A 12,040-nucleotide genomic window follows, 5' to 3' on the forward strand; every position below is an offset into this window, starting at 1 on the left:
GGAGATGGTGAGTACAGGGTGGAGGTTGCTCAGGCCGGGAGGGGCCAGACCTCATGTTTTAACTTCAAAAACGCAAGTTAAAGAGTTCTGCCATTATCCTCAGAGCAAGATCTTAACCTCCCTGGGCTGTGGTAAGGATGGGAAGGCGATTCTAAACCTCAGCTCCAAGCATGCAGCCTGACACATCAATCACCAGGATCCTGCGGGGTTTACATCCTAATCCCGCCTCCCTCTCTAAAGCAGCTTTCTCGATGGGCGAATTCTTAACAGCGGGATTTCCATTTGGGAATACAGAGGAAATGACAAAGTCTGGTCGTGGGGGATGCACGTGGAGGGTGCAGGGAGCGGTGGGCGGCCCCCTCCTGGTGCTCGTCTTTAGAAAAACCTCTTACAAACCAAGTGGCCCTTCAAGTCCCCTGACACCAGTGAGCCCCAGAGCAAGCTGCTTGGAAGGCATTAGCGAGACCACATTCCTTGGGCCCGTGCTGAATCCCTAAGTGTGCGCTCACTTATTAAATAACCTGGAGGGATGCCTGCTCAACGCGAACTCGTATTTTTAGGGTTGCATTACAAAAAATACCTGCCCCTAGTAGGAACAAAAGGCTATCTAAACACCAGGCGTACAGATGGGATCCCAATGGAAGCGCCTCTTTCCTTGGCCTGAGAGCCGGGAGAAACTGAAAAATGCCAAAGCATCAATCCGCCCTGGCGGAGCTGAGTCTTAAATCCCACAAACACATTTATCCATCAACACAAGGCCAGGCAGTAAAACTTTCCAACTGACCAATGTTAAATAGTTTCATTCCTGATCTCAACCCGAGGAACCCAAGTATTCTGATAGAACATTTTTCTGGAAAGCACTGGGTCACCGAGGGGAATTCCGGGGACCTGGGGTGCGGCGGCGGCCACACCCCTCAGCGCCGGGCCAAGGTGCCACTGCGCTTGCGGACCTGCCTGCCTTTCCCCACAGACTCCAGAGGTTGTGCCGTTGACTCAGCTTGTCCTGGGGCTTGAGGGGCAGCTGGGTTGCAGGAGCAGCTGAGTGGACCTCTGCTCCCAGCAGGGGGCGGGGGGCGGGTGGTGTGATGAGTAGAGGCCCTTTGCTTCCCTGTGGACAGTGGACAAAGCAGACGGGGTGACTGCACAGTGTCTCAATTATGGGTCACAGTGCCGGAGCTGAGGACAATGGGGGGGTGGGGGGGGAAGGCTCTGAGCTTCAACCTAAGTGGATCCACGGCAGAATGAAGCTCCTTATAACGGCATTTTATTGTAGCTAAATACGCCACAGCCTAAGGCAATCAGTTAAGAGGTAAGTCCACGTATTTGCACACAAAATTGCAAGGGGATCCATCTGAGATCTAAATTTTAAAGCAAGTGGGTTGGAAAGATGGTACTTCAGACTCAGTCAAAAAATTCATGGCATGTGCTGGGTCCACGCAGAGGGTGAGTGAGGGAAATAAAACACCCGTCTCCCATACCCGGCTCCGCAAAGGAGCTGACTGAGCCCAGGAACCAGAACTGCTTGCTTCGGAGTATTTCGTTTCGGGGAAATAAGATCATGTGTTACAAGCTGGCACATTTAATTAACATGCGGGAAGGAAGCAACCAATCCATGTCTCTCTCTCATCTCTCTGTCTCTCTCCTATTCCCTCCCTCCCACTCTCTCTCAAAAAAAAAAAAAAAAAAAGGCAATGGGAAAACATCCTCAGGTGAGGACTAACAAAAAAGAAAGTTATTCTCCTATACTAATAAAACTTAATGGCTGGATGGGTTATTCCAGATGACATTTTAAAAGTCATTCAATCAATGAATCGATAAAGCAATCCATCAGTCACAGGAAGGGGGGAGCAGCATCTCTGGAGAAGGTGCAGGCCATCGCCCACGCCCCTGGGCTTCAGTATAAACTGAAGGTGGGAACTGCCTCGACGCTTTACTTCTCCAGCACACGAACGTCTCTCCCCTTCACGTGATGCAGTGTGTGGGAATCCGAGGACACGTAGTAAGATTAAACCGAATGAAATGAATCTCCCGGATCCCAAGTTCTGTTTTGAAACCAAGGGGAAGACGCCACCAGTCCAGACCTTGGGGTACTGGGTGGGCCTTTGCCAACCCTCGGAAACACGGGGCCCCAGAGAGGCCAACATCGAGATTCCCGCCACTCTCACTTCCTGTGACGGATGCAGGTGCACAAATCAGTGCGGACATCAACCTCCCCGCGGGGTCCTAGCAGTCTTCTTCCTGCATTGTCCTCCCTGCTTTCAGCAGGGAGAGCGGCCTGAGGCGTTCGAACCCGAGCTCCCTGCTCAGAGCACTGCAGGGTCCCGGACCTGGGCAGACACACTGCCTGTTGGGACCTGCCACGCGGCCCTCACCCAAACGGTGCTGCACCGGGGCAGCTGCCGGCCGTGGGCTCCGAGGAGGAGGCCGAGTTGGGGAAAGGGTCCCTGGGATCAGAAGAGAGGCCAGAGATGGAAGACCGGGCCTCCACCCTCCCCCCTCCAGAAACACCCGAAATCAGTTTATCTTCTCAGCTTCAGGGAAACAGGCCTGCTATGCCCTCGACGGACCCTAACGTCCTCCGGCCGGCCACCCCCTCACTTGGTCACCACCTGCTGCCCACCCACCCCTTCTACATTCCGGGGCGCCTGTGACTCCCAGACCTTCTCAATTCTGGTTTCTCCTTCTGGCTTGTCCTTTATCACCCCCGTTAGGTCTAGGTCAGTGATCGGCAAACTCATTAGTCAACAGAGCCAAATATCAACAGTACAACGATTGAAATTTCTTTGGAGAGCCGAAAACCGACTTCTGCACATGGGCCACGAAGTTTCAATTCGCACTGTACGTGCGCACCCGCACGTGGTATTTTGTGGAAGAGCCACACTCAAGGGGCCAAAGAGCCGCATGTGGCTCACGAGCCGCCGTTTGCCGACCACTGGTCTAGGTTTACATGTCACCTTCCTAGTATGCCTTCCCAGCTGCCATCCCACGCTAAAGCTCTCTTGCTCCCCACCGCCCCAGCTCCCCTCTCTGCTTCCTTTTTCTCCATAGCACTTACCTTCCAACACAACACACTTAACTGTGTTTCCCTCGTAGGATAGAACGGAAGCCGCATGGCGACAGAGATGTTTTTTAAGGGCTGTTTTGTTCATACAAGTATCCACAGCTCTGAGGAGCAGGCCTGACTTCCAGGAGGTGCTCAGTGACCATGTGCGAAGTGAATGGAAGGTGTTCTATCTCACGGGTTTCGGAAGGGCTTTCAAGGAGCCATATATGCTCTGAACTGAAAGCCAAGTTTTGAGTTCGGGTTTTTGTTCTGAGGTTTTTTTTTCTGGGAAGTGCGTCTACATCCTTGAATCCCAAAAGGATTTGTGACTCAAAAGAAGGTAAAGAGCTGCTAACACAGAGGCTTGAGTTTCACAAGGATTATTATAGGTTTCTTCAAACAATGCATCGACTTCCTTCACAGCTATTTGCTAAACGAGAAACTCTGCCCAGGAGGGGTGTGATTACACTGCGGGCTTGCTTCAGAACCCGCAGCTCTGAGTCCAGAGGTTTGCCCCGGGAATTTTTATGAGCAGATTATGAATAGGTACTAGCAGCATTATCATCCTCATTGCCTGTGAGCCAGAACACCAGTGAGAATGAATACAAATGTGTTTCACGGGTTTGGAGCCAACTCTAATATTCATGCAAAGCTGAAAATAAAGCCTATGTAAGGCTACACACATGCAGACAGCATGTGAAGATGCAGGGGGGGGCAGCCGGTTAGGCAAATAGCTACATCCCGTCTAGTCCACCACCTTGGCCCCATTGGGAAATGACCAGGATCTGGTCCCAAAATAACAAAACCCTTCCCTCTTTCCCACCCACACACTCACCCACCAACTCACTCACCCCCAATTCCAAAACAAAATAAAAACAAGGAACTCCACAAACAGAATCATCTATCAGATATGCAAATATCACTGTGGAAGAGTCAAAACTGCATCCAACATGGGACATGGCTTACCTTCTCCTATCATTGAGACCCCCACGGACATGCCCATGAACTTGCTTTTGGTCCATACGTGAGTGTTGATACACAGTCTCTTCTCCTTGCACTCACAGTAGAAGCAGGAGATGGGTGGGTGATGGGATACCTGCTCGGCCACAAACCGTAGCTTGTAGCTTTCCGCAGGGTCATCGGCAATCAGGTGTTCGCGGCTGGGAGGAGAGTGGGGGGCAGTCCTCTTTGGCTTGACCCTGTCCCTGGGAACCTCCCAGGAGCAGTGAAACGTCTCACCGATGATGGGGTTGTAAGGCTTCTTGGCCAAGGCCCCCTTGCGGCCCTCGTGGAAGGCGGTGAGATAATACTCCACAAAGCAGATGACTCTCTCCTCCGGCGTGGCTCCCGCAGTGACGGCCAGCAGCAGGTCCGGGTGCGCCATGAAGTCCGCATACATCTCCAGCAAAGATCGCTTCTCCAGAATAAATGTGGGGAGCACCACCTGCATTAGGAAGGAGACACAGTCGGACAGGATTCCCTGCGATGATGTGGAAGAGCGGAAAGGAAAAACATGAAGGCTGCCACCCATCAAGCAAATTCACAGGGGCTCAAGCCAGGGGCCAGTGTCTTTCGATTTGTACACAAATGACGAGTCAGGAGAAATAATACGGAAGAAACTGGAAGTAGCTGCAGCGGCGGACCAACGCCGACCTAGCTTTGATGAACCTAGCTTTGATGATCTGAGTGATTTTCCTTCTCGGCTCCTCTGGGCTGAAACAATGGCCCGAGTCTCTCCACTGCCGTCACTCTGACCACACGGCCCCCTTTCACTCATTACTTAGTGTGAAGAAAACAGCTTGGAAGGGCTTTCTCATGTTCTTCCTCAATCAGGCACAGCCAGGAGGATGCTCAGTGTGTTCCCACAAACATGGACATTGGGGTTTGCTGGTGGTCAACGGGGGTCGGGTAGACCAGGACCCACCATTAGTGAGAGTGTCCATTTGGGGATCTCTGTTAGTAGAGGAGCCCGTAAACCCCAACGAGACGCGGGCAGAGTAGGAGGTGGCCAGCCCCTGGCCGGGGGCTCTAGGAGGCAGGGCCAATACCAGGCAAATACCCACAGAGCTGCCACGAAGAAGAGGGACCGTTAGGGCCAGAAGAAATGAGCGTAAGTTACCAACAACTAGGCTGGCACTTCATAGAGAGTCTTCTGGCCAACAGGCCAGCACAGGGGTGTCCAGGTTGGTTATTGCCCATTGCTGTAGATAAGTAGAAATCTGAGCAGCTCCGACAGGCATGGGACAAAGAAACTCCTCGTTGACACCAAGTGGATCCAAGTGGTCACTCAGGTGCCATATAACCCAAGTGCCTGTAACCCAACCATTAGGTCACTTAAAGTAAATGAAGGGTGTTCCGAAACTGGGCTGGAGAGCAGGTAACGCATGACTCCTGCTGATATGCAAAGGAGAGAGCCTGTTTCTCACCGCTCGACAGTGATGTCGAAATGACTAAGTTACTGGGTATCGACGTTCCTCCCTCGCAGCCGCATGACACAGCTCTTTTTGGCCTGGAGCAGCTCACATTCCTCCGCCTCGTGTGGAATCGCAGGATTTTGAAGCTGGAAGCCTGGCCTTGACCTCTTGGCTCCTCCGTGACACCCTCCGAATGAGGGCAGAGGAGCCACACGAGTTCAAGCAAGTTGACCAAAATCAGGCAGCTGGTGTACGTTCCCTCCTTACACAACCAGGCCTGTCCTTCCTTCCCACAGTCCCTAACTCCCGTGAGAACGTTTGCCAGGGGGCACATCCCTGATCGTGAATACCGTGGCTTACAGGTCTGTAGCCCTGCCTCCACTTCAGCTCGCTAAGACCCCTCCTTGCCAAGCATCTAGATACAATGGAAGACAGATGTCCTGAGGGAAACAGACAGACAGGCAGGCATGAGGTTAGCAAAGCACTGAGATATCAGAGGAAACCAGAGGAAGCCCGGCCCACTGCAGAGATGAGGTTGGTATCGTTTTTAATATTCTATCTTTCATTTAAAATCTCTGACAGAGGAAAATGTACCTGTGTTAAGCAAAAAAGCAACCAGATGTAAAACTGAACATGTAACACCATCTAAGAAACATAAAAAGACCCTGAATGCTAACCTATCTGTCTTGATGATAGAACTGAATGATTTTTTTATATTTTTTCTGAGTATCTTTCTGCTTTGCTTTTATAATGTACTGGAAGAAGAAACATTCTTTAAAATACAACCATCAAATGAAAGGAGATTTCCTAACTTCCTTTCTGCCACACTTGACAAAATTGAGAATCTCAAGGATCTGAGCCGGGAAAGTACATCCTGGCTCAGAATGGCCTTTAGATGCCACTGTTACTGCTGCCTGGGCCTTCCTGTGGGACAGGCCATCGTTCAGCACCATCGCCATGCTCTCCGCGTCTGCTCTTCCAGGCGGCTGGCTGTTCTCCCCGGGGCCTCCCCCAACAGGTGGCTGATGGCAGAATAAAGAAGAAAGACAAGCCCGGATGGCATGGCTCAGTGGGTGAGCATTAACCTATGAACCAGGAGGTCATGGTTTGATTCCTGGTCAGGGCACATGCCCGGGTTGCAGGCTTGGATCCCCAGTGTGGCGTGCAGGAGGCAGCCAATCAATGATTATTTCTCATCGTTGATGTTTCTATCTCTCTCCCCCTCTCCCTTCCTCTCTGAAATCAATTAAAAAAAATTTTTTTAAAGCAGAGAGGCATAATAACCCCACATACTCACCATCTCTTCTTCTCCTGCCCCCCAGGGCCACTCAAGTTCTCCCCAAGAATTCCTCCAGACAGGCTACGCAGGTTAGGGACTCTGGCCTTAAGTAACCTGGGAAAACCCCTCAATGAGGCTAAATCAATTAGAAAGAAAAGTCACAAATGTCCGCATCATCAGACTATCCCCAAATCATTCCATGTCCTACTCTCTCCCTTCCGGGGCCCAGGGGACCCTCTGATCAGGAGGCAAGCCAGGGAGGGAGCGGGCAAGATTACAGTGAGTGGTCAGCCCTGACACACGGAACTCCAAGTGAAGGTGGTTCCACCATCTTGACTCGTGCATGGCCACCTTGAAGACAGTAGGAAGGGTCTTCACATAATTAAAAATGGAACTGCCTTATGACCCAGCGATTCCACTTCTGGAAATATATCCGAAGAGACCCAAAACACTAATTGGAAAGAATATATGCAGTCCTACGCTCATAGAAGTATTACTTATAATAGTCAAGATATGGAAGCAAGCCAAGCACCCATCAATAAATGAGCAGATAAAAAAGCTGTGGTATATATCCTATCTAATAAAGTGGGAATATGCTAATTGACCCTCAGGCCGTTGCAAAGATGGCGGCACCCACAGCCAATAAGGAGGGAATATGCTAATTGACTGCTCCGCCCTCAAAGATGGTGGTGCCCACAGCCAATAAGGAGGGAATATGCTAATTGACTGCTCCGCCCTCAAAGATGGTGGTGCCCACAGCCAATAAGGAGGGAATATGCTAATTGACTGCCCCACCCTCAAAGATGGCAGCGCCCACAGCCACAAGATGGCGGCACCCAGTCCCTTCAGCCCTGCCAGGGCGGCAGGCGCGCAGCAAGGCCGTGCCCACCTGGGGGCCCGGCCTTGCCGTGCACCTACCTCCAGAGTCCCCCAGTCCCCTCAGCCTCCCAACCATCCAGGGCCAGCTCAAGGCATAGGCAAGCCTCAGATGGCAGCTGTCCGGCCGCCCGAGGCTCAGGTAACCAGGGCCGGCCAAGGCTTGCGCTGCTGGCAGTGGCAGCAGCAGAGGTATGATGGGGTGTCGCCTTCCCCTGATCGCTGGGTCGCCTACCGCCCCTGAGGGTTCCTGGACTGTGAGAGGGGGCAGGCCGGGCTAAGGGACCCCCCTCCAGTGCATGAATTTTCATGCACCAGACCTCTAGCTATATGTATATGTATATGTATATGTATATGTGTATGTATATGTGTATGTATATGTGTATGTATATGTGTATGTATATGTATATGTACATGTAAATGTACATGTACATGTACATGTATATATATTGGGTTATTACTTGGCCATAAGAAAGAACAACATCTTACCATTCGCAATAGCATGGAATGACTTGGAGGGTATTATGCTAAGTGAAATAAGTTAGAGAAAGGCAATTACTGATAATATCAATTATATGTGGAATCTAAAGAACAGAATAAATGAACAAACAAAGTTGAAACAGACTCATAGATACAGAGAACAGACTCATGTTTGCCAGAGGGGAGGCGGGGGGTGGGAGACTGGGTGAAAAAGGTGAAAGGATTAAGAAGTACAGATTGGTAGTTACAAAATAGTTAGGGGGTATACAGTCAACAATAGGCATAGGGAATACAGTCAACAATATTGTAATAACTATGTATGGAATCATGGGTACTGGAAATATCAGGGGGAACACTTTGTAAAGTGTGTGACTGTATACCTGAAGCTAATACAAAATATTGAATGTAGTTGAAAAATAAATTTCTTTAAATAGAAAGAAAAGGCATGGCAAAGCGAGCCCTCTGGAAAAGTACAGCTGTAGCTTCCTAACTGGCCTTCACTTTCTGTCATGCCCACCCTTACTTCTCTCCACAACACAGCCAGAGTCTTCTGTCTAACATCGCTACAAGAGGTAAGGTTGAATCTAGCCCCCACCTCCTTCTTGCCTCACATGGCCTGACCCGTCACTTTTGGCCCCCAGCCCTCCCTTACAAGCTCCTCTTCCCCAACACTCACATCCACACATTTCCCTGTTCTGCCCTCTCTCCTGCCTTGTCTAAATGACACAGCTATTCAGCTCAAGAGTAACCTCTTTGAAGCTTTTCCCAACAGCTCCTGCTGCCAAGACTAAACCAACAACCTCCTCCTTCATATATTCACTGAGCCCCACACTCATCTCCATCACAGCACCCACAATGCTCTTTTTGCTCTTATTAAAGCTATAAAGAGGATTGGGACAATCTGGGGAACTCTTATGATGGGCCATAGATGAAATAGTTTGGCAGCAATGTTAAATTTCCCAAGTGTGACAAAATGTCAAGTGTAAGAGGAATGTCCTATTGTTTGAGGATACTCATTACAACACACTCCGAAATGGTTCATCAAAAATACACATACTCAGATATACACAGAAGGGGGAGAGAGGGAAATGGAAAGAGGCAGTGGAGAAGGAGAGAGGAAAGAAGGGAGAAGAAATAAATACCAAGTAGCAAAATGTTAACTGGCCAATAAAGGTGATCCATGGAAGATCACTGTACTATTCTTGCAACTCTACTGCAGATTAGAAAATGTACAATAAAAAAACTGGAGGAAAAAGAAAAAAAGGCTCTACTGCAATACCTGAGAACGTATCCATTTTTCAAGACAACCCTCCCGAAATTACAGACTCAGGGAGTATGACCACGCAGCCTACGCCAAGCCCAACCCACTAGCTATGTTTCTGCTCTTGACAATGGCGCTGAGGCTTTGTCTGAGACGGGAAAAGCGAATACCTGGGGAGATGGAGTGGGTGGGCTGGGAGTGGGATGACTGTTTCCCCTTTCATCTCTTCTTGGTATGTCCTGATGGTGTGTGTGCAGAACACCAGACAGGTGCCTTTCTAAACCAGCACCTTGAACGTGCTGGGCAAGATATCACACTTTTCATTTAAGCAGATTTCTCTCTCTCATATGATCTGCCTTCGCAAATAAGTCACTTAATCATCTGTTTCTTGGGCGGGGGACACCGGAGATTGAGCCAGGAATTGGTGAATACTAATTGGGCTGTCTGCCTCCAACGGAGAGGTGAGTGATGGCCCAGCTGTACAGATGATGGCGTCCAAATGGCTAGAATCAGTGCTGCAGATTTATGGAGCCATCAATTAGGGCTGCCTTTTCTCCCATTAACATAATTAAGACAATGAACTACTTTGGGGAAAGGGAAAAAAAAAAGAGAGAGAAGATCTACACTCGGGACTCAGAGAACGATTAATTACATTTACAGCTGCATCAATCTAGAAGTAAATAACCAATCTTCAGGCAGGGCCCTAAAAACTTTGAAATAATCCATCGCCCACCAAGAAAGTCAAAGTCCCCCAGAAAGAGGGACGGTCCCTTCCCCCCATCAGGGGGAACCATGGGCCTCTGCCAAGGAAGGCCCAGAGCGGGTGCAATTTTCTCCAAAGAAACATCTGTTAACTTAATAACCCTGAGAATTCCCTACATAATACAGTACCCTGTCCTCACCCTGGCAAACCTACCCAGTGCAAATAAGCACACGAAGAGAGGCCAAGACCACCCTCCGAGATGGATCTGAGTAATCCTTTAAGGAAACAGGGGAAATGCACACAAAAACCCAACCTGACAAAATAGAGGGCAGGTAACTCACTGCCAGGAAGAGTTAGCTGCACCTGTACCGACCAGCGGGTTTGTTTCTCTGCACGTGGACAATGGGATTGGATCACCAAGAAGGTTGCCTTCTGGGGACCAGCTGTGAAAGCGAGTGACAGCAGCAGCCGGTCATGCCTCGGTGTGCACAATGGCCTTGCTCTGGCTCCACTGTTTTCCTTCCTCCTGGTTTCTCCCTGTGGCCACTGTGTTGTATCCATCTCCATAGGCCGTCGTTAACCTCCTCTAGGACACAGCAGGAAATGAAAATCTCCTCTCCTGAAGTTCCCTTAGCATCTCCTATGCCTTTTCTGACGCTCCCCTGCCCTGTCGAGTCGCAGCTCCCGCAAGAAAGCAAATGCAAGGCGCACGCTCTGAGGATAAGCATGAATCTCCTTTGCAGTTATTCCCGAAATAGCCAGACTTGGCTGCCACTCTGAGCTTGTTCCCTCGGCTTTCCCGGCCTCCCCACAAGGAAAAGATGAGGAGCCGGGAAGACTGAGAGGTAGAGACGGCACCCAAACAACTGGCCACGAACCCAGTGGGGACACGCCGACCTACCTTGGTCAGATCCATTCCAAGTTTGAGCTGCGAGATGAGATGGAGAATTACACTGCGCTGATCCTCCATGACGCCCAGTTCTGCCTCTTCCTTATCTTCAGTGTCACTTTTTTCATCTTCGGACAAAACCAATTCAGGGTCTGAGTTCGGCTACAAAGAGATCATCAATAAAAGTCACCAGCGGGTCCAGGGGAAGTGAACAGCACAGCACGCGAACCCATACGCTTGGCAATGACGGAGGGAGCCGGTTCTGACCCAGGAAGAGTCTCTCTATAAGCCAGTCCTATTGGCCATAGAGTGGAGGATGACCCTTTTTGGGGTGAAGGCCATCCTTAGCTACTGCACATGCCCTCTGATCTCCCCATCACCTCCTATGAGTGAGCCTTCTGGCCTAAGGACGTCCCCTGACAAGAAAGCTCCCTGCCCTTTAAGAAACTGTGACATTCAGGAATGAGCCCCCTTAACCTTGGCCACGCCCAAACAATATTCTCCTATTAACTTGCACAACCCAGGACACTTTATATCTAATATAATTTTTTCTGTGTTTAAGGTAAAGGTCTGATACCCCAGGGATGGGCTGAAATTACCTTATTTTATGAGAAAATTTACCCTCAGCTGTTTTACATCAATTAATATCACAATAGCAAGTGTGAAAAGTGAGTTGGCATTCATCTAGGGACGGAGGCAAAAATGAAAAGGTCAAGACCAATTCTGAGGCCTTATAAGAATGCTAAGATACATACTGGCCACCAGACCCTGCTTTCCTCGTGCAAGTTTATTAATTCAATTGCTCGTTTCCATTTTTCCAAGGACATAAAAATAAAAACAACAACAGGCAAGTTAATAAACAAAATGTGCAAGAGGGAATGACTGCGCACAAAGTTTTCAAGACCCAAGAACCAAGCACTCTGGCGACCATGTCAAGCTGTCTGCAGAATTCTGTTGAAAAAAGTAACCACTGCACACTTACCTATGTTCTTATGGTACTTGTTTACATGTAAACAAAAACACTGCATACAACATTATACAACCGTTCCTGATGACTGGTCAGACACAGTGAAGTCAGCACACAGCAATGCAGGG

At 49.6% G+C, this 12,040-nt stretch overlaps 1 protein-coding gene across 2 annotated transcripts in view; it reads right to left on the reverse strand.

The window, feature by feature from the left end:
* OSBPL10 (oxysterol binding protein like 10) overlaps positions 1–12,040 on the reverse strand; it is a 227,931-nt gene that overhangs the window by 9,125 nt on the left and 206,766 nt on the right. For both annotated transcript variants that reach the window (XM_080673447.1, XM_080673446.1), the window contains 2 exons: positions 10,958–11,107; positions 4,010–4,487 (listed from right to left, as the gene is read on the reverse strand). In XM_080673447.1, the coding sequence (XP_080529573.1) occupies positions 4,010–4,487; positions 10,958–11,107 (628 nt within the window). The remainder of the gene's footprint in view (positions 1–4,009; positions 4,488–10,957; positions 11,108–12,040) is intronic.

The sequence above is a fragment of the Plecotus auritus genome, assembly GCF_963455305.1.
Source record: "Plecotus auritus genome assembly, chromosome: 6".
NCBI classification, from domain to species: domain Eukaryota; kingdom Metazoa; phylum Chordata; class Mammalia; order Chiroptera; family Vespertilionidae; genus Plecotus; species Plecotus auritus.